This window comes from Micromys minutus, assembly GCF_963924665.1.
Source record: "Micromys minutus genome assembly, chromosome: 25".
Taxonomy (NCBI): domain Eukaryota; kingdom Metazoa; phylum Chordata; class Mammalia; order Rodentia; family Muridae; genus Micromys; species Micromys minutus.
This window is the reverse complement of record NC_137960.1, coordinates 30150405-30173779: the sequence shown is the minus strand read 5'-3', so window position 1 is coordinate 30173779 and position 23375 is coordinate 30150405. Positions and strand designations below refer to the sequence as shown.

The window sequence follows — 23375 nt, the reverse complement described above, 5'->3', positions numbered from 1 at the left end:
TGCCACCAAGCCTGAGGATCGGAGTTTGATCCTGGGAACCTCCATGGAAGAAAGCAAGTAAAAAGCTTGCTTGCCCACCCACCTTGTGGTTTGAGAGTATGAAGTGAGATCTAAAAACAGAGTCTTTCAGGAGCTTTCCTGGCCTTGGCCCACTGGTAATGTCCCCTCTCTTCATCTCGCGTTGGGGTCTGTGTGCTTATCCCAGGAAGATTCTGGCGATGGTGAATCTCTGCCTGAAGCATGAGAACTAGTGTGGGTACTTGCTTAACAGGTACCATTTACCCTCCTGATTCTAGGTAGCTCTTCAGTTGAAGTAGACCCATTTGCTATGAGCTTGTTTCCAGAGAGGGTGCGCTTGTGTCAAGTGCCATTCTCACTGGCTTTGCTTCGAACCCTTTGTTTACGTGAACTGCCCAGCTTTCGGTTCCTAATAACCAGCCTCCACTCGCTTCTTCCCTTCCCCCCTGACTTAGACAGGCAGAGCTGAGTGACCAATCTCATTGAAAGGCCGGCAAACTATGTTGACTTGAATGTGTATATACCATGCGTGTGTGTGTGTGTGTGTGTGTGTGTGTGTGTGTGTGTGTGTGTGTACTTTGCTTTTTAATATTTTTTAAAAAATAGGTTTCTTTCAAAGCAGGCTGGTTATACACAGTCAGAGATGTCCTTGAACTTCTGATTGTCAGGCCCAAAAGAAACTTGGGCCAAATGGCTGTGGTGCCTGTTAGCACACCAAAGTGCATGCTGTCTTCTAGGCTCTTCTCCTTACCACTCCCCCTACCTACCATTTCAGCCAAGCCCTCTTGGTCTGCTTGCCCCCTTCTCTCTTGGCTGCCTGTGGTGATTTGAATAAATAGGGCTCCCATAGGCTAATAGGGAGTGGCTCTATTAGGTGTGACCTTGTTGGAGAAAGTGTGTCTCTGTGAAGGTGGGCTTTGAGATCTCAGATGCTCCAGCCAGTGCTTAGTCTCTCCTGCTGCCTGCCGATCCTGATGTAGACTCTGGGCTCCGTCTTCAACACCATGTCTACTTGCATGCGGCCATGTTTCCTGTGATGATGACAATGGACTGAACCTCTGAACTGTAATCTAGCCACAGTTAGGTGTTTTTTTTTTTTTTAAATTATATATTCATTTATATTTATTCCTGGTGGCAGTGTCTTTTCATAGCAATAGAAACCATATCTAGACATTTCTCTCTCTTGGTCCTCTCTTTTTTTCTCTCTTGCTTCCTCCCCCACCCCCGTCTCTCTCTCTCTCCTCTCACGGCCGGGTTTAGGTGCTGGCTATGTTTAATTCTCTAATTTCTCTCCCTGCTCTGGACTCTCCCAGATGTCTCTGGCTGTACTCTTCCTCACATCTACAATAAAAACCTCCTCTTCAACTCTACCTTAGAATGGTCATGACCTCACTTTATATACTGATCTCACAACCTCTACCACTTAAGTGTAAGTCGGTAAGCACCATCTTCCCCCATACATGCAGAAGATAAATCTTTAGGGTCACTGAGATGACCTATTGTGTAAGGAGAACAGTTGCTGCCAAGCCTGCCTACAGTGAACAATATGGAAGCTTAGAACCAACTCCCAAAAGTTGTTCTGATACACAGACACATGCACGAACCATAGCATGTGCACTCGAGTACACACACACACACACACACACACACACACACGCACACACACCCATCATTACCCCATATATCATCATCACACACAAACTAAAAATTTTTGTTATTTTTCCTGCTGGCTGCCACTTGCTCTCTCTGACACAAACAATATACCTGTATTTCTTAGGGAAGTTCACTTTGATTTTTTTTTCATAATCAAATTGTACAATAAATTTGTTAACAAGTAACAAATTCATATGACCTGCCATATCTATCCGAAAATAATACTCTTGCTTTTATAAGAAAAGCCTTTTTCTATTTTGGTTTGAGGGTTGTAGAGATAACGTAGTGGGACCTTGAACAAGAACTGTCTATTTTCGTGTTTCACTGAGTATAAAGGAGAGAGCGTATACTATTCAGACTTATCTGGAAATTCACAACTCAAGCTAAAGCCAAGAGTATCTAAGGCAGACACCAAAATTCATTCAGTGACTCTAGACCACCATGGATGTTACAAGATATTCATTGAGTTCTATCTTGTTGTGGACATTCAGGTATAATGTAAAAACTCAACGACATTCTTTTCGGTGTTTTAAGCTAATGTAGTTCTAGAGCTCTCATATAGGGAAACAGTACATTAGACAACACAGTTAGAATCAAAATACTGACACTGAAGTCCTCAAAACAGAAAATACCCCAAAAGTTCCCTTAGGTATCTGAAGCCAAAGTCTGAGCTTCCAGTGTAAAGGCTGAAGCTAAGCCTTAGGTTTAAATTACCCTGTGAAAGTAGGAAGCAAAGTGTGTGTGTGTGTGTGTGTGTGTGTGTGTGTGTGTGTGTGTGTGTCTCGATGAAAGGGCTGCTGAGATGGCAGTGGAGAATGGAAAACAGAGAATCATCTGGAAGCTTAGAACCAGCCTGAGTGCAAAGAACAGCTGCAGGACCAAATCTAGTGTCTAAGCTGAGAAAGAACAAGATGAGAGGCTAGTATTTTCTCACCATAAGCTCGAGTATTCAAGAATTCTTTTCAAACCTAGACAGCTTGTCTTCCCAATGGCTATCAGCAACAAGTTGTTTTGATTTTTAACCAACCGGGAAGCTGGGTATGGTAATTCACACCCTCAGGGTTTAGCCTTGGGAGGATTGAGAGCTCAAGACCATCCTTGGATATATAGCAAAATAACATGTAAGGCAAACACAAACTATAGAGGATCCTAACTCAAAATCACAACTGTATGACCTTATTCCTGTCTGTGCTTGGTAGCTGGAGACAGATGCCTGTGGGGTTTCCAATTTATATCTCGGGTCTCATCTTCATGGTCGTCTCCATTTTGTATCTCAGGGTCACTCTAGGTTAAGGATAAAATTGACTAGGTCATCAGACTGAACCAAAAATCCATTTTGAAGCCTTCTACTTACTTTAGAACGCATTAGATTTGCATTTCTATTTAATTTTCCCTATTAAAGTAAACTAAGGCATATATACTATATACACAACTAAGGTAAGACCTCACCTGCCACTGTCTGTCTGAAAACAAGCATCCATTGCAATAAGATATGCAAAATGAACAGTGGATGGTAATGTCAGCCGCTGATGGGATACCTCTCCCTATGACTGTGGGACTTGTCCAGGTGAGTACTGTTTTCCTTAGAGAAACTTAGCTGGGAATTTTATAATACCTTAACTTCAAAAAAAAAAAAAAAAAAAAAAAATCAAAATGAAACCAGGCATGGTGGTGCACACTTTTAATTTCTGCACTTGGGAGACAGAGACAGGCAGATCTCTGAGTCTGGGGACAAAGCGAGTTCCAGGACATCCCGGGCTACAGAGAGAAATTCTGACTTGGAAAACTATAGCAAAAAAGTCCAAAGGAAGAATCTGGAGAGAAGGGGTGTTGGTTAAGAGTACATGCTGCTCTTACAGAGCACCTACATGGCCACTCACAGCTATCAGAACTCCAGTTCCAGAGGATCTGACCCCTCTTCTGCCCATCCTTAGGCACCAGACTTGCACACAATGTACACACATGTATACATTCATACAAAAGACTCACACACAGAAAATAAAAATAAAGAATCGAAAGTCATTTGAAAAAAATATCTAGGTGAAATCTTAACATTAAAACAGGCACGTATGCTTGATTTAAGAATTTGCTGTTTGATATATTAGTTTAGTGATGCTTCTTTATATTATTATATAGGAAAGTATAATCCTGGTTATATATTAACATTTGTCAGCCCATCCTGCTGAGCTACATCCGGGTCATTCCTTCTTCTCCTGGCATGATCAATGTTGAGATCAAGCTATGTACTTAACTACTCTAAGTTATTTCTACTCTGTGAAAATTTTGTTTATTTGGTTTTGCTTCTGTGGTATTTTTTTTTCTTAAGCTATGCATTGCCTTATGAGGCTCCACTAACAATAAAAATGAAAAGGCATCCAGAAAGGATTTATTTTCATTTTTATCACACGAGTTTGCCTTCGTGTAATCTTATGTGCTGGGACGGCAAACATGTGTCACCCACCTGACTTTGTCTGCTTTTTCTCTGAGACATATCCTCACTCTATAGGTCCGGATGCCTCAGCCTCTAGAACGCTGGGTGGCGAGCCTGAATCGTATGCTTGAGTTTTGTGTTTTCTCTTAGCTTGTGGAAGTTGGTTCTGCTTCCAAGGTGTGGGTTCCACTTCGCTTGTGCGCACCTTGACCACTGACTGACCTCTGTGGAGTTTTTTTTTTTTTTTTTTTTTTTTTTTTTTTCTTTTTTTGTATAGAAATTTTTCTTCATGTTTGAGAAAAGAATGGTTTGATGGACCCAGTAGGTCCTCCTTGATAGCAGACCCTAAATCTTTCCCTTTATCTGGCTGAGGATTTCAATATAGAAAGATAAAACTATTCACATCAAAGTATTGACTGAGATGGGAAAGGTCACCAGGGCCCCCATGACTTAAGGGATTCCTCGGTAGTGAACAATGCTCCTGGTTGTCTTTCCTTGTCGTCCATGGGTCACAGAGCTAAACTTGTTGAAGGCAGCCAGCAGCTGTCTAAATTTACCTTCTTAGAAAAAAACTCAAGAAAAAGGATGTGGCCAGTGTGGTGTTCAGCAGATAAAGGGTCTGCTGTCAAGCAAGACTGACCTGAGTTCAAGCCTGGGGTCCTGCAAAGTGGAAAGACAAAAGGAACTCTCACAAACATCCGAATGTGTGGACCCACACAGACACACAAAACAAATAAAAGTGTGATTTAAATATTTTAATTAAAAGTCTGATTTGGTGGTCAAATTAAATATAAGCACCTGAGGCAGGTGGGTATCTGTGAATTCCATGGCAGCCAGAGCTGTCCCAAACAAAACAAAACAAAATTTTATTTTTTGAAAGGAAAGGAAACAAGAAGATGAAGTTAGTAAATGTTTCCTTATCGAGGTAACATTTTATGGTGTGTGTGAAGATACTCAGTATTTTAAGAAAGCATATTTAGTTTTGATTTGAACACAAGCCTACTGTTTAAGTACCTCCTTTACACCCCCGATCTTTATATTTTACACATTTATTTCCTTTCTGTGACAACCGGAGAGAGATACCCTGAAAGCAAGTGAATCTGTCCCAGCCAGAGGCTGGCTCTGGACTCAGATCTGAGTAAAGCCTCAGTTGGAAAGCTAGGATTCTTTCCCCTGAGGTTGCCACAGAGGAAGGTGCAAAGTCCACTGCCAAATCACACTTTGAATCTCAAAAGTTAAAGTGTAAACCAGGCAGGAAGGGAGGGCCTGTATTCCCCTAATTCTTAGAGGATGTGGGGGTTGGGGGGGGAGAAGAATCAGAAGTTCAAGGTCAGCCTCCTGCTACTTACAAAACTCAGTACCAGCCAGGGATACAGGAGAACCTCTCTCTACACACACAGATGATAGATCTCAATCTCAAAACAACAACAACAACAAAAATGTTTTAAGGCAGGAAGTTACCCACACCTGCCAGTTTAGGCTTGGATTTGAGGAGCGAAGAAGAGTCCAAAAATCATTTGGCCTTGGAGGGTCTCACGTTCCTCAGCCTCCTAGAGATCCCCCTCCCCCATTGCAACTCTAGATGTAATAATTCCCAGACGCCACGAGGTGGTGTGCGAGTTAGAGCTAAGGTTGTGGCCTCGCAGAGGGTCAAGGGAGACCGAAAGGGGACAATCCTTAAAAAGAGTATTAACCCTTTCTCTGTCCAGTTTTACGGCCCGGACTCCAACTGAACGACTCAGTAATAGTTTCCAAATTCTTCCGCGGTCCATCCAGCCTCTCTCAAGATTTTCCCACCACCTCGGAGAGGCGCCTCAATGGTTGCTCAGCCTGAAGTTTTCGGGACTTCTCTGAAGATACTGCAGCTTACATATCTCTCACCGGCCCTACTCTGTATATCTGCTCCCACATCTGGCCAGGCACCCACCTGTCTAGCGAGCCCCAGCTACAACCGTCCCCTTCCCGCCCTCTAATCCTCCGAAGAACCTGGGCGGGAACTCAGTTTCTCGGCCTTTTACTCTCGGAGAAGGCATTGCTCCCAGCTGCCTCTCACCATCCAATTAGATCTCTCCAAATGTGCTGCAAATACACTCTCCATGTTACAGATTGCAAATTATGGCGAGCGATAATTTCTAAACTCTGCAAAGGCCGCCTGTATTTAAGCACCCAGCCATTCAGACAGTTGAGTTAAACAACGGAATGAATGAATGAAGAGCGAGAAAAAGAGATGGAGAGAGACTATGAATGAATGAATGGACGGACCGACGGATGAACGAATGAATGAGATCGAATGAACTTGAACCGCGTTTTACCAGCCACCGCCATCACCCCGTCAGATTTCGGGTGCCTTGCGTAGCCTTGGCTCTCTAGGGTGGAGCTGACAAAGTGCCCGGGGGGCGGAGTCTCTGAGCCGCGGGGCTCCGGCGGGCCTGCGCGCCAGGTGAGCTTTTGATTTTCATTTTCCGGTGAATCTGGGCAGGTGGCGCCCGGGTGGGGTGGGGACGAAATTGGGCGCCCCCCCCAACACGCCCACGTTAGGAGACCCGCGGTGCGGCTGGTCACCCGGGGAGGGGGCGGGGCGGGGCGGGGCAGGACGCTGAGGACACGCCCTCTCGCGGGCGCGGGCCGCCCAGAGGGATCCGAGCCCCGTGCCCGTGCTGCGCCGGGCCCCGGAGGAGGCTGCCCCAAGTGGGCAGCGGCGGCGTAGGGCCGGGCCGGGAGGCCGATCCTGCGAGTCTGGAGTCCGGCGGGGCCATGGGGCTCGGGGCCGGTGGGCCGGGTGTCCTGGCTCTGCTGTTCGCCGTGTGCGCTCCGCTCCGGTTGCAGGCGGGGGAGCTGGGTGAGTGACCGCGGGATCGGGGGCTCCGGGAGAGCTGCTGTGCTGTGGGCCTCGGGGGAGCCTGCGGAGGGGCGGGCGGTCTCCAGCAGGCGGGGAATGGACTGAAGTCAGCGGGTGCATTCTGGATCGCGCCCCGATACTCTTTCCTTCCCCCCATAAACGAGTCCGGCAGCTTGGCGCCTGTTCCCCCCGCTGCCTTCGCAGTGTCCCCGCCCGGCCACTTAGTTCCCAGACTTCCCAACCCTTCCCGGCGGGTGCTAGTGGCCTGGCCCTGGATGTGCCCCTCCAGCTCCCGGTCTCGCCTGCAAGTGAGGGTGCTTCTGCGGGGCCGAGCCTGAGCCCGCTGCGAACGGAGTCCCCGCCGCCTCACGCGTGTCCGGTTGGGACACTGCAGCTTGGGTCCCTCGAGGGTTTTTGAACTGCGGCCCAGGCTGCTTTTCCCCGGTAGCCGATCTTTGGCTTTCAACGCCACCGAAATTACTCTCAGCCCACCAGATTAAGGCAGGAAACTGGTTTCCCAGCCCTTCATGACTCTTCTTCATTAATCTGCTTTAATTAGTCCTCCTTGGACAGGACGGGCCAGCTTTCTGTCGGTTTTTTTTTTTTTTCTTTCGGTTTTTGTTTCTATCCTCTCCTGCCTTTGCTCCTGTATAACTGGGGTTAATTAATGGCAGTGAGTTTATGCAGAATACTTGAATGCCGTCCCCGCCCCCGCTATGCTTTCTGGGGGAACAGAAATCGAAGCTAAACTCATCGCTGGAATTGTTTTCACTGAACAACGTATTTGTCCACCCAAACATTCAGCATGTTGATAGCATTAAAACCACAAACCAAAACCGTAAAGTTATTTTGTTGAGAGTTACTGTAACAAAGTCTAATGTGTGTTAGATTTGCACTATGTAAGGTTTTATGAATGCTTTATAAACGTTCTGTTTTGTTTCGGTTTTGGCGGTTTTGGGGATCCTTGCAAGGCAAGCCTTCCAACAAGCAAACTATATTCCAGCCACTGAGTGTTTTAATGATCAAAGACACTTTCTCAAGTCGATGTTTGAAAATGTAACATCTTATGTTTATTTGGTGTGGGTTTTAAAGAAGGTTTGGATTTAATTTTGTGTATTTGTGTCTGGGTTGAGATCGGCGCATGTTGCGTGCAGATTCCCACAGAGACCAGAAGTGCCTGATCTCTTTGGACCTGCAGTTTCAGGCAGAAGTGGACCCATGGGTTGTGGGTGCTGGGAATCAAGTTTGGGTCTGCCGAAAGAACAGTATGTGCTTTTAATTCTGAGACATCTCTTCGACCCCATTTCACAAATTTTCATTTAATTTCTTGTTACCATTAATGTTTGCTGTTTGAGACAGGGTTTTATTTTGTACTTCAGGTTAGCCTGAAACTCATATGGACCGCAGACCACTGAATTCATAGCAATTCTCTTCATGCTGCCCACGGGCTGGGATTACAGGCAGGAGCCACTGTATGCAGTTCAGGCTTCTGCTATTTCTTCCTTAAAATTTTACTTTGTTTTAAATTATGTGCATGTGAGTGTAGGAACCCTCTGAAGCCAGAGGCCACAGACCCTCCCCTCCCCCTCCGTGACTAGAATCAGTTGTGACTTGACTGGGTGCTGGGAACTGAACTTGGGTCCTCTGCAGGAGCTAGAGAATCTCCACATTTAAACTGCCACAGCTCAGTTTTTTTTTCCCCCCTTTGTATTTTCTTTTCTAGCTTTTTGTCTATTGTTTGAGACATGGCCTTTTGCAGACTTCCTGCCTCAAACCCACTGTTTAGCCTGAATGTCCGATTGTCTTTCCTCAGCCTCTGAAGACAGTACAGTGGTGGACTGGTACTTCACTGTGGAGTCTGTGAGTCTGCCTCCTAGGGGGTTGGCCACATGAAAAGGCTTGCCTGGGCTAAGTGAGCACTTCAGACGAAGATTGTTTAGATTCTTAGCCAGCTTCAGGTTTTAGACCTTGTTGCCTTTGACTGATGGGAAATACGTCATCCGGGTTATTGTGAAGCATCCTATGTATTTAGTATTTTGAAATAAATGAGTACTCACTCACCTTTAGCTGAAGCACTTTGGAAACAGAGGCAGGAGGGTTGCCTCCAATTTAAGGCTAGTCTGGATTACGTAGTAAATGTCTGGCCAGCCATTGTAAGAGCCTGTCAAAATAACAATCGGCCAGCCAAACAACCAGCCAAACAAATAAATGGGGGAATTCGCACACCCAAGGTAAAACTTAAGTTTGGGATGTTTGCTGAAAGAGCGTTGTTGGGTTGTTTTTCTCATTTTTTATTGTCTGTGTTCTGTGTGCGTATGTACGGAGAGAAGAGGACAGTTTGCAGGAATCCTCCCACCAAATGGACTCCAGGGATCAAACTCCCGTCCGCTGGCATGGCAGCAAACCCCTTTACATCTCACCAGCCCTGGTGTTTGTTTTTGAGGCAAGGTCTCACTCTGTACCCCAGAATGGCCTATGCACTTACTATGTATCCATCATCATCCTCCTGCTCCTGTCTCCCAAGCACTCGGCCTGCACCCTGTACCGTCATGTATGGCTTCTGTGAGCTGTAAAAGTAGTTTTCACATCTGTGATCTTCCAGAGCACATGGTAGGACCGTTTTCAAGTGCTCACAAATGTAAACATTCATACAGACTTTAAGTCTTGGGATTTGTGTTGGGGTTCAAGTTATGGGGTTGGTGTCTTAGCTTGGAGTTTTTATTGCTGTGAAGAGATACCGTGACCACAGCAACTCTTATAAAGGAGAACTATTTGGGGCTGGCTTACAGTTTCAGAGGTTTAGTCCATTATCATCATGGCATGAAACATGGTAGTGTGCAGGCAAACATGGTGCTGGAGAAGGAGCTGAGAGTTGTACATCTTGTTCCATGGACTGCAGAGTGAACAGACTTGAGATTCTGAGATCCCCAAAACCCATTCCCTAGTGATGCACCTCCTCCTTCTCCAAGGCCACACCTCCTAACAGTACCACCCCTTTGAGCCTATGGGGCCATTTTTATTCAAGCCACTACAGTTGGATAGTGTTAGGTATGAATTCTGTGCTCTCAAGGTTTAGCGTTAGCTTACCACACTGACCTGGACCTTTGTTCCTGGTGTGTGAGGCTTCCTGGTTACAGTCTTTTGGAGCTGCCTGGCTACCAGTATCTGAGGAAGCTTTGTAACTAGAGCCCCCTAATCTTATTTATTTGTTCTACTTTTTAATTTTATTTTGTTAAACACAAGGCCCAGGCTTGGCTTTTATGGGTCTGGCTGGCCTCAGTCTTATGACTGATCTTCCTGTCTCACACTACCATTACAGGCTAGCATTCCAGCCACCGCACCGTGTTTCCACCTAAGTTACTTCAGTGTTATTATTCAGACATTTCTGTATTAGACTCTAGCGGCCTCCTGGGGCTGCACTGATCCTTTTATATGGCTCCTGCTTTTATTCAGTTCCTTGACATCTGCCCTTCTCCCTTCTCCAGTGTGCTTACCCAGGCCTTGCTCCCTTTCTTTGGCCTGCTCACTGGGACTCACTCTCCAGAGGCTCTGTGTCTCCACAAACTGTTTCACATAACGCTTAAAATTTTGAACAATATGACATACACATTGCTCACTTGTACTGATCCTACCTGTATCAAGCTGTATGCTTGCATTTAGTCCCTTATTTATCTGAGTTCCAGAGACTAAAATGTCCTTAATTCTTTTAAAGGTGTTTTGTACTTATTCCTTGACAATTTCATACAGGTGTGTCTTGTACTTAGGCTATTTTCACCACCATTGCATTTTCTTATCACCCCTGACCCCCTCTTTCCCCTAACAAGCCCCCTCTAATTAATGTGTCCGTGTGTTTGTTTGAATCCACTGAGTTTACTAGAGTTGCCTGCACAAGCTTTGCTGTGGGCTTTACTGGATCCTGGGTAATTCCCTAGTGCACACACCACTGAAGAAAAATTACTTCTTTTCCCGAGTAATTCATCTGCTAATATTTCCCTAACTCGAAGCGGAGTCTCCCTGTTCTCTATCCCAGAGTGTTTCCTGACTCACTCTAGTGCAGGTCTTCTGCAGGCTAGCCACAGCTGCTCTGTGCTCTTGACTGTAACCTGCATCTTATGCTCAGGAGGTAGTATTCATAAACTCTTCCCCATCATCCAGCTCTTACATTCTTCCCAAAATGCCCCTGATTGCTGTGATAGTATCTACAAATCCTGATTCACCAAAACTTGTACATATGGGGGGGGTGCCGATTTCCACCTGGTAATTTGAATATTGGCAAAAAAATAAAAGCAAGCAGTTGTTACTTTGAAGATCGTCTCCTGGATGCTTACAAATTGCTTTGAAAACCACGACCAACTCATGATTTATTGATGTTATATTGTTATTATCTTATTTTCATCAGTGATGTTCATTTGGGTAGACATGTGACCTGCTGTTATTTGATGCTTTAGAGGAAGTGGCATTTTTAAAAAGTAAGTACATGTTTATTCTGGCACCTTCTGCACCTTTGTGCCTTCATGCTGACCTTCCTGGATCTTATCTGTCTAGGGGACAGTCCCCATCCCCCAGGCTCAGTCAGCCCTGCAGGCTAAGTTTCCATCTCTGTCATCCTTGCTATAAGCATCTAATAGACACTCCACGAACATTTCTGGGTTGAACTGAACAATCTTATTAGAAGATACTTTCAAACCATTCCCTAATTAGTGGGAAGAAAAGAGTAAAAGAACGCTTAATGGAGCTCTTTATATAGGTACATCGGTTGCTTCCACTCATTAATCGTGTTTATCAAGCCCAGCTCCCTTGGCATGCTCAGTTCTGTATGTAAAGATGCCTTTGACGTGCAAGCACAGCACAGAAAAGAGTGGACCAGCAGAACCATCTGCCCAAAGCTTTTGCCTCTGGTGGATTTGCAGTATTCAGAAACAAGGTTGTACCTCAGATCTGGGAACAAGAAGAAGCCGTGTTCAGGAAATCAGCCAGCCAGTCACAGGATGTCCTTACGGCAGGATTTGAGCCCTGAGTAATGTTTCACGTGCTTTGGTAATTTTTCATACTTTGAACCCATTAACTTTGCGATATAGAGTTGAAAATCATGAAAAGCCCACACTTAGACCACTTATCATTTATGAGGAATTATGGGGTGTATTTCTTTTTGTTTGTTTGTCTTTTGGTTTTGTTGTTGTTGTTTGTTTTGTAATGCAGGCTGTTCTTGAATTCTCTTGTTAGGTAAAAGTGACCTTAAAGTCTTGACCCCTGTCTCTCTATCTTACAAGAGCTGGGAATAGAGGCATGTAACGCCATCACTGGGATTTGTTGTTCTTCTTGTATATTTTGTTTGTTTGCTTTTTATGGTAGTTTTGTTTTGTTTTGAGACAAGGGCTCACTCTGTAAGTCCTTGCTTACCTGTAACTCCCTCTATAGAGGCGTTACAGGTGTGCGCCACCACATTTAGTCCTTATATATTATTAAGATGTTTAAGATGCATAGGGAAGGGCTGGAGAGATGGCTCAGTGGTTAAGAGCACTGACTGCTCTTCCAGAGGTCCTGAGTTCAAATCCCAGCAACCACATGGTGGCTCACAACCATATGTAATGTAATCTGATGCCCTCTTCTGGTGTGTCTAAAGATAGCTGCAGTGTGCTTAGATTGAATAAATAAATAAATAAATAAATAAATCTTTTTTTTTTTTAAAGATGCATAGGGAAATGAATTAATTGCAGATGTTTTAGTTGTGTTAAGACAGGAACAGCAAAGGCAAAACCTTTCAGAGAAGCACACTTTGTAGAGCTTTAGACCGATCTTTCAGTTTATCTACATCCTAAAGCTTTAATGCAGAGGTTGTATGCTCATGCTGTCCTGGTTAGGGGCTGGTCGCTCTATCTCTGAGGAAAGGCATATAACGGACTAGACACTGCCTTCAGCACACAGTCGGGGCCTCAGTTCACTAGGTGCTTTATTCTTGTTACTGTCTGTATTGTTAACTTGACAGTGACAGTTAATCAAGCTTTCTCATCCTTCCTCTCCTGATGTGTTTCCCCATCTATACTCTAGTCTGCCCAGCTTTCCTAGTTGACTCTCTTCCTGCTTCTTCAGGATATCAGGCCCCTTCATCCTCAGAGCCTTTGCACAAACTGTTTGTTCACTGTGTTTGCAGCTGGGAGCCTTGAGTAGCCATGTGGCTTGTGCCCTCCTGTTCAGATATTTCCATCAGAGTGGACTTGCCCAACCGCTGTGTCTTGGTTAGGGTTTCCATTGCTGTGAAGAGACACCAGGACCGAGGCAACTCTAATAAAGGATGACATTGAATTGGGGCTGGCTTCCAGGTTCAGAGGATCAGTCCATTATCATCAAGACAGGAAGCATGGCAGTGTCTGTGCAGGCATGGTGCTGGAGGAGCTGAGAGTTTTATGTTTTGATCCAGAGGCCATCAGAAGACTATCTGGGTGGAGCCTGAGCATAGAATGAGACCTTTATAGCCACTCCCACAATGACACACTTCCTCCAGTAAAGCCACACCTCCTAGTAGTGTCACTTTCCTTGGGCCAAGCATAGTCAAACCACCATACCCTGGAAGCCCTTTCCATCCTTGAGCCCCATATTCCCCTCCCTCGATTCTGTTTTCTTTAGAGGACTTGGCCTCTTCAAGTAGAGGGTACCATTTACATTTTTGTTAATGTGTGTGTCTTTGTTCCTACTAGACTATAAGGTCCAGGAGAAGGTTGTGTGTTGAACAGTACCTGGATATGCTCAGTAGGGAATAGGGTGAGAAGGTGGTAGAAACATATGCCCACCTCTTGATGAGGCCCCTGTCGTGACTAGTTGAGAATCAAAACATGAACACAGAAAAATAATGTCTGACTCAGCAGTTGTTAGTAGGCACACAGTCTGAGAGTAAGGATTTAACAGAACTCAGGCTGGTGAGAAGGCTCAGCTGGTAAATTTGCTTCCTGCCAGCCAAGACAACCCAAGTTTGATCCTTGGGACCCACATGGTAAAAGGAGAGAAGTAACTCCCACAGACTGTTCTCTGGCTTCCACATGTACAACAAGGCAAGCATGGCCTGCCCTCCCTGATGTACACATACCAAAATAAATGAAAAAGAACTTGTCCTAGTATGAGAAGTCTGGCGCCAAGGAAGAAAGGTTAAATACTTTTTGAGACCAGGTGTATTCTTCAAAATTAGACTATGAAGTAACTCCTAAGGTGGAAGATGTCATCTTCCAGAAGTTATTTGCTTGTTTTGTGTACATTAAAAACTATGTAGTTGCTTTGTTGTGTGTGTCAGTAAACACTTGATGGGGAGTGACCTGTAACTCAGAATAGATTGTCTTAGTTAGGGTTTTACTGCTGTGAATGGACACCATGACCAAAGCAAGTCTTATAAGGATAACTAATTGGAGCTGGCTTACAGGTTCAGAGGTTCAGTCCATTATCATCAAGGTGGGACCATGGAAGCATCCAGGCAGGTGTGATGCAGGAGGAGCTAAGAGTTCTACATCTTCATCTAAAGGCTGCTTGTGGAAGACTGACTTCCTGGAAGCTAGGGTGAGGTCTTAAGCCCATACCCACAGTGACACACCTACTCCAACCAACAACGCCACACTTCCTAATAGTGCCACTCCCTGGCTCAAGCATATACAAACCATTCCAGAAATGAAGCTGAGCCTCCGAGGCCTGGCACACTTAATCCAGAGCCAGGCGAGACCTTTGATTTCTTTTAAGGGGGAGTGAGGATTGGAGAGGCTGTGTTGTCTGGCGGGTGAAGGGCTGGCTGAAGAAGTCACTCAAATTCATGAGTCCAAGCCTGATTATTTAATCACTAGTACCTGGTACAGAGTCTTGTAGATAACAACTCCAGATAACTATTTCCTGAGTCAGTGTCTGGCTGGGGCAGTTACTGTACTCAGCTGAGGTTTGGAAGGAAGAGGGAAAGAGTTAAATTCACAAAGGTATTTTCAGCAGCATTAGTGTGTACAGCCTTAGGAAGCACTGCTGTGTGCCAGCCCCCCCCCCCGCTCTAGCAGAAGACTAGAGAAAGACCTTAAATGGGGAAGATTTACTTTGGCTTGTGGTTTTGAATGTTTCAACCTAAGGTTGACCCACTGGGCTGTTTTCTGGACTTATAGCAAGGCAGAATTTAGGAGTATGTGGTGGAATAGACGGGCTTACAGTGCAGTCAGGAGGCAGAAACAAATGAGCAAGGAACAGGGGCACCGTGCACCCTGTGAAAGCAAGCCCCAGGAACCTGTGTCCTTTAGACCTCGCCTTATAAAGTTCCTGTCATTTCCAGTAGGTCATTAATCTATGACTTTTTTCATGGATTAGCCCATTGGTGAGACTAGAATCCTCGTTCTCTAAGCAGTTTGCAAAGGGAACCAAGCCTTCAATAGGCAGCTTTGACAGACCCTGCAGATCCATGCCACAACCAGGTCTGCATTCAAGCACACAGCAAAGCTCAGGTCTTTACATTCTGAGCTTTCAGAGCACTCCTAGGCAGCTGTGAGTTAGGTGCAGAAATTGCATTCTTGTGTCTTCTAATGAACACAAGCAGCCAGGCTTGTAGCCCACACCCATCACCTAAGCACCCGAGAGGCTTAGGGAAAAGGATTGCCATTGAGTTTGTGGCCAACCTAGGCTACACACTAAGTTCTACCTGGGTCTGGGCTACACTGGAGTGAGTCTGGAGCTCAAACAAAACAAAACCAAAATCAAATCAAACCAAACAGACAAAACAAAGAAAAAATAAACAACAACAACTACAAAACTGGAGAGCATCGTCATGCTTAATTCAAGGTTTCTCATAAAAATTACATGAGAAATTATTACCCTTCCTTTTTAATTATTTAAGTGCTCTTTACTAGATTAGTCAGGAAATCATTTACTGAGAAGCATTACCTTACCCCCAACAGAGGTTCTTCCTTCTGCCTCCAATCATGTGGTCCCTAAAAGATGCTCTGGAATGAGGTGCTTGTGGGTTAGTTATCCCTCAAGAGTCTGCAGCCTTGACAATCTCCTGGAGAGCTTGCTAAAACTCAGCATTTGGAAGTTTTACATTTCTAAACACTCTTTGTAATAATTATCCCACTGGCCCTGCCAAATGCACTCAGAGAAGAAACTAGAGACTAAAAGAGTACTCCATATTAAGAGGGATGTTCAAATGAATCTTTTAAAAATGAAAAGTGTTTGAATTACCAGTCTGGGGTAGCTTTATCCTCAATTTCTACACCTAAAGTTGAAACCCAGTATTATTTTGACTCTGGGCATGCGATGTGTGTAAGTCAACAAAGCACAAACGGCGGGATCTAAGGTCCAGAGAGAGAACCACTCTGCTACCCACAAATGTCCGCTATGGAAAAATCACAAAGACAGAGGATGTGAGTGTCTGTCTGAGCAGAGACATAAATAGCTTGTCTAAGGAAAGCAATCAGGGTTGACTGACTGGAGAATAGCATATCGGTGGGGGGAGAGAGAATCTAGTAAGGTATGAAACACAAGGCTTTGGGGGGTGGGGACAGAAGCCTTACAGCGCAGTCCTGAAAACTGCATGGCCTTTGTGTATTCTCTGATTTGAATTTATCACGGTGTCACAGAAGCAAATGGTTAGCCATTAATTAGGACTTTCAGGAGTCAAATGTGATTACCCCTAAGAGAAAACAAAGGCTGTTAATTTAAAGCGTGGTTACACAAATTACCCTCCGGCACCGGGTTCCTCCAAAATGTCTTTAAGCAATTCTCCCCTGGGCAGGAGCGGACAATGGTTTCCTTGTGTGAATTGGGACCTTGTGAAGGCATTTGGGATTGTAAGCAATGTCCCTGCATCCCATTTTACACACACAAAGCGCATATACCCAAGATAAAGGACTCTGTCTTTCTAAACTTCAGTCCCCTTTATAGCTTTTTGAAATGGCTGTAATTGAATGAGATGGAAAAACAACAACACCCTTGAATCAGGATGCAGGAGCGGTGCACACCTGTCATCTCAGCTTTCAGAAGGCCCCAGAACCATGGCAGGTTGAAGGCCAGCAATGACTACAGCCTGTTACAAAATAACAAAAAAGTCTAGCCTAGAGAAACAGGCTGGTGATCCTGGCCCTGAAGTGGACGCTAGAGGATCAAGACTTAAGGTCACACCCTTGACAACGCGACCAGCTCAAGGTCAGCCTGAGATACTCGAGGTTCTATTAAAAAGGAAATTTTAGAAATTGTATTGTTCCTTAAAACTTACGTGTATTTTGTTTTACCCCAGGTCATCCGAGGGTAATAAGTAGGTATTAGTGACATTAGTCGTGGATGGGCATTGTCTAGTGTTCATTCTTGTTAAATATTAGGTAGAAACAAAATGTGCCACCCTAAATGTGCGCACATCTATGGCTCTCGGGGGAGCCCCTAGTTCACATACCCTGTTCTCAGCCAGCAGCTGCCTAGGAGTGCTCTGAAACCTCAATGTCCAGGGCTGAGCTTTGTCTAGAGATTGTTCTTGTGATATTTTGGTGAAGAATGTGGCTGCTTTCTGTCCTTGTCTGAAGAGTCCTGAGACTAAAGATTTAGATTATCTCCATTAGCAAAGGAAACCTCAAAACAGCCTACCTGTAGACCCTATTGTGTGGTTACTGCTGTTCACATTTACGAAAAGCATTTTGATGAAAAGAAGCAAACTGAGCAAGGAAAAGTACGAAATACAGATTGAGTGGAAAGGGACACCAAATAGTGGAATGGAGCTACATCCTTTGTTCAAGGAGATAAATAGCTTAAGAAATAGAATAAAGGGAGTGGTGACCACTACCTCCCTCCCCGGAAGACCCCACCCAGCTAAGATTTCTTCCTCTGAATTGAGATTCGGTAATACACACCTTTAACTCTGGAGGCAGAGCCAAGCAGATCTCTGAATTCAAGGTCAGTCTGGTTTACAGAGCAACTTCCAGGACAGCCAAGCAGGGAAGAAAACCACTGAAAGCAGAAAGCTGGCGAAGATGTAATTGAAAGAGGGACCCATATTCCAGTCCCAGCAAGCCCCCAAATTTAGCAGCTTTGACCCTGTGGTTCTGGCTTTAGAGACAGGGACAGAAGAAAGGGATTATGGGATCTTCCTCTATAAGTAAGGAAAGCCACGGAGGCCAGGTGTTTTGTGACAGGGGTGTCTTGCCATGGTGTGAAACTGTAAAGGTGAAGCCTGGATTTCCTTAGAGACTCCAAGAGATTAGAGATGCCAGAGCCCTGAGATACCTGTGGAGGAAAGTGTCTAGACTAACAGGAAGTGGAACCAGTCCAAGAGGAAGACATGTTGCAGTCAACAAAGCCAAAAGAACTGCAGATCTGAAGGACGTTTTGGACACAGGACATGGGAATGCAGAGCTTGGCATTTTCTCAGCTGGTTGTTGGCCTTGCCTTGGTCCAGTATTTCCTCACTACGATCCCTTCCCTATGTTTTGATACAGTAATCTTGTATATCCTGTGCTGTGTTATATGTTGGAAGTATGTGATCTGATTTATCATCATCACCATATGATAGGGGATGACAGTTAGGAGATGGCACAAATCTCAGAAAAGACTTTGAACTTCGGACTTTTAAACATTGTTGAAACTGGTACACTATGGGGACTTTTGCAGTTGGACTAGTCGCAGCTTGCATTATGTTGTGGCTACAAGCCTGTGAAGGTCAGGGAGTGGAGTGTGGTGGCTTGAATAAATATGGCTCTCATGTGATTGAATGCTCTGTACTTGGTAGTATTTGGATATCTAAATTCAACAGAAAAAGTCACTTGAATGCTTTTTGGTATCTTATTTAATATGAAATCAACATTAGAAAGCATGCACGTTCTTGAGCTGTGAGCCAAGCCATGAGTACTTTCTCCCAAGTCTGAGCAACTGAACTAAATACCTGGGGCTTACATGGTAGAAGGACAGAACCCATTTCTACAAGCTTTTCTTTGACCTCCACCTATAGGCACAATAAATGATAAAAAGGAGAAATGGAGCATATTCTAGAGACCTCCCCTTATTTAGTTATTTATTTACTTATTTTTGGATGTAGGGTCTCATGCATCCAGAAATCTTCTAAAACTCACTCCCCCGAACTCACCAAATAGTCTGGGACCTGGAAATCATGATATTCTTGAAGCAAAAGCTGAGGCTGTGTGAGTGAGCGCCCATCCACCAGATCCATTTATGCTTCTTAAGCCACTAAGCCACACCCCTCACTTGCCTGTTTGCTGCCTGCCTGCTTTCTTCTTCCTTTTCTTCTCTTCTTCCTCCTCCTCCTCTTCTTCTCTTCTTCCTCCTCCTCTTTCACTTCCTCCCCCTCCTCCTCCATTTGTTTTTCAGGCTTTTGAGAACAGGATCTCACTGAGGTGTCAGGCTGGCCTTGAACTCCCTGTGGTCCTCCTTTAGCCTCAGAAATGCTAAGTTACAGGCCCATTTTAGCACACCTGGCCAAGAGTTCCTAATTAGCCCTCAATTTAAGCAACAGCGGGTTGAACCGTACATCAGTGACTTGTATTATTAGTAAAATTAACTCTCAGTTTCCTTTGACTTTTTTATTCCGAGAGGCCAGTCAGTGTAGAGAAAACAGTTGTCTGTGGGAGCTGAAAAGATCAGTGATCTCACAGAGAACCTGAGTTCTGGTCTCAACTCCCACACAGCTGCTCACAGACGCCAGTGTGAGGAGATCGCATGCCCTCTCCACAGGTCCCAGGAATACATGTGGTGCAGGTTTATACATGCAAGCAAAGCATTCGTATACATTAAGATTAAAAAATAAATATTTAGTATTTGTCCTAGAGGGTTTTTCCTGCTATACAAAAGTTTTTTCCTTATAATTTCATCCATAAAACTAAGAAACTTCTTGCACTTAAAAAAAAAAAAAACCCTTTTGTTAATATTTTCAGAGTTATAACTTAGTAGCATTAGTGGGAAAAGTCTTGCTTTTGAATGTCAAATCATATAGTTCAATTTTTATCATTTTTAGCACTCTTAGAGACCAAAAGTTTACTTCTCCACACTGGTCCTGTAACCCCAGAAGTCCCATTAAGGAAGGCATCTCTCTCTACAGCTCAGTGTGAGAGCTGCATCCAGGCGACCACCAGTGTGTTCTGCAGAATTCTGGTCCCAGGAGATGCTCAATGAAGAGTTTTCCCTGGGAACTACTACAGGCCGCTGCTTCCCACTTTAGTACCTCACTGCTTGTGGTTAGGGCCTTTGCATGTGTGTGTGAAGCAGAAGGTGGGATTCTGCAAGCTAGTTTATCTCAGTGCTGGGGTTACATATATTACCACGTGCGTCCAGCGTGACTTTGTTTTGTTTGTTTTGAGACACAGTCTGACCTTGCTGTGTAGCCCAGTTAGGGTTGGGGTTAGGCTCAGTATAAATGTCCCAAATTCTAGATCCAGAGATCCTAGTACTTTAAGGATATGCTGACCTGGCGTTAAGTAGTCATTAGATAAATACAGGGAATGTATTCTAATTTGACTTTCTCAACAGTTTAAAGCCTTCAGCACACACAGCCTCATTTATCCCTAACCACACCCTTTATGGTTAGTAATTTAAAGATGAGAAAAATTGATACACAGAAAACGAGTGACTTTTTAGTTGAGATCATAAAGTGAATAATGCATTTGGAGCAGCCACCTAATTATATATAAACACACACACACACACACACACACATATATATGTGCACATACATATACATATACTGGATTTTGAATATCAAATCACATAGTTCAACTTCAGTATCATTTTTAGAACTCTTAGAGACCAAAAGTTCACTTCTCCACACTGGCCCTGTAACCCCACTGGCTCAGGGAGAAGGTGCTTATCACCAAGCCTGACAACTTGAATCCTTGTGATCCACATGGTACACAAGAAGATCTCACAAGTTGTCTTCTGGCTTCCACATGTGCTTACATACAAATTGACAGGTAAATGTAAATATTAATCTTTTGGGGGATGGTGCTGTTTTCTTCTATTGGCAGGGTCTAGTTTGGCCTTGAACTAAACAATGACTCTCCTGCCTTAGTCTTCTGAGTGCTGGGATTACAGAACGTGCCATCTGACATGCCCAGCTATTTTGTTGTTTTAACTTGAAAATGTATTTTAAAGATTTACTTATTTTATGTATGTGGGTACACCGTTGCTCTCTTCAGACACACTAGAATGGATTCCATTACAGATGGTTGTGATCCACCATGTGGTTGCTGGGAATTGAACTCAGGACCTCTGGAAGAGCAGTCAGTGCTCTTAACCACTGAGCCATCTCTCCAGTCCTACATTTTTTAAGGTCTCTATTTACGTATATTTGTATATGTCTCTGTGTGTGTGATACCTGTGTGTGTGTGAAGAGGTGACAGATGCTCTGGAGTTGCTTGTGAGCCATCTGATATGGGTGCAGGACCCAAACTGGGGTCCTCCAGAAGAGCAGCGAGTGCTTTTAACTGCTCACACACCTCTCTAGCCCCAGGCCCAGCTGAAGTCCTGTGTTCTGGCCTCTGTCCTTTGTTTTGTTTGTTGGTTAGAGACAGGCCCTTCCCTTGTTATGAGGAGAATAACCTTGAGTTCCAGTGGCTCTGCCTTCCATAGCTGGGCTTTTCTATTGTTCCATCCCTCCCAGCCCTGTGGTCCTGTGATGTGGCATCCTGTCTCCATACTATGGTTGAGAAGGAGAGAACTGCAGTGTACATATCCCTCACCATCAGGCAGGGCTATAACCCTGAGCTCTGTCCCCTTTCAAGGATGTGAAAGTAATTAAAGAAGTTAGAAATTTTCTCTAGTTGTACTAGAAGAGGAGGGAGAGGAAATCGTGATCAGAATATATTATATGAAAAAAAAAGTATTTTCTATCTGTGTGTGTGTATGTAGTGTAGTGTAGTGTGTGTGTGTGTGTGTGTGGTTCTACAGGGTTTTTCTATATATCCCTGAAGTCTCCAGTTGTGGCCAAATCTTTTCACTCCTGCAAGCAAGAACTCATTGGATTTGGGTTCACCCTGGAAAGGAGGGTAGGACACTTCCAAAGAACTGGGAACTAAGCACTGTTGGGAAATGACCCTGAAGAGGACGCTTAATGGATGAATTCGTTTATTCAAACGTGTTTAAGCTGCTGAAGCAAAGCTATTGTGACTGTATCAGAGCATTAGCATTGGTTTCTTCCACAGTAAGATAAAATTGGAGAGACTTAGCAAACCGTTCAGAAGAACTCGCTCTGTCACTTTCCTAGCAGAGAACTGTGATGTTTTTGTTTTACTTTTTTATTTTTACACGACCGCTTAAGCATTTCTGTCTTTGTTCTTCCATTTCTTTTCTTTTCTTTTCTTTTCTTTTTTTAAAGGATTTTAAGTTTGTGATTGCAGAAAGGGGTGTGTCCTGCCATCCACCGGCATGTGGCTTTGCAGAGTCTTGTCCTTCCATTTTGACCTGAGTTCTGGGGAATCAGCCTTTTGTCTCCGCACCTTCACCTGCTAAACCACTGATTCTCAACCTTCCTCATGCTGCAACCTTTAATGTGGTGATCCCCAGCCATAAAATGATTGCTACTTCATAACTGTAACTTTGTTACTGTTTTAAATGGAACAGTCTGTGTTTTCCAATGGTCTTAGGCAACCTGTGAGAGAGGGTCGGTTGACCCCCTCTGATGGGTAACAACAATAGGTTGAGAAGCGCTTTGGTTCCTGCCAGTCTTGTTTCTCCATTTCTCCTGGCAGTACATAAAGCCTACCTGAGCACAGTTGGACAACAGCAAGGCTTCTAAGAGTCTGGCTCACGGCAGAATTAGTGATACCTTGGGAATCTGGCCGCCTCACCAGCAGACAAAGAATGTGGTAAGGACTGCAAGCTTGCCTTTGTGGTTGAAAAGATTGCAGCCATCAAGAGCTTGTTTGATCTCAGACACTGGAAGGAGTTTTCTCACGCCCACACCTGGGGGATTGTGCATGAGGAGACCTGTCGTAACGTGAATATTAGAAGAGCCCAGATGGAGCCATAATGAACTCATGTCTCTAGACATGGTTTCAGCCTTCCAGAAATCAGAGCGCTCTTTCCCAAATTACCAGTTGGAATTCATCAGTAATGCAGGTTTGGGAGACAAAAGCTAGTATACTTTTAGTGAGCTGCCAAGTGGAATCGATCAAGTGAGAAGCAGGACAGTGGGTTACATCCACTGAAAGAACTGGACAATGTTTGTTGTATGGTTTATATACATGTGTGTATGTGTTTACCTGGGTTGTGATAGATCCATATGGGTCGTAATCAAATAGGCTTCTGTTTTTAGTCTAGGAACTACTAAAGAATCAGTCTGAAAGTATTTGTTCAATATTTACTCTCCATTACCCAAATAAGTCTTCCACAAGTACAAATCCATGAAAAGCTTTCTATGCATATATGTGTAGTGTATGTTTATGCGTGTGCATATGAATACATGGACATTTATGTGCATGTACATGTATGTAA

At 44.4% G+C, this 23375-nt stretch overlaps 1 protein-coding gene across 1 annotated transcript in view; it reads left to right on the top strand.

Annotated features, from left to right (window-relative positions):
* The first annotated feature begins 6818 nt into the window (after positions 1-6818).
* DCBLD1 (discoidin, CUB and LCCL domain containing 1) overlaps positions 6819-23375 on the top strand; it is a 66135-nt gene continuing 49578 nt past the window's right edge. The window contains exon 1 of the mRNA XM_080937543.1: positions 6819-6941. Within this exon, the coding sequence (XP_080793669.1) occupies positions 6857-6941 (85 nt within the window). The 5' untranslated portion in view covers positions 6819-6856. The remainder of the gene's footprint in view (positions 6942-23375) is intronic.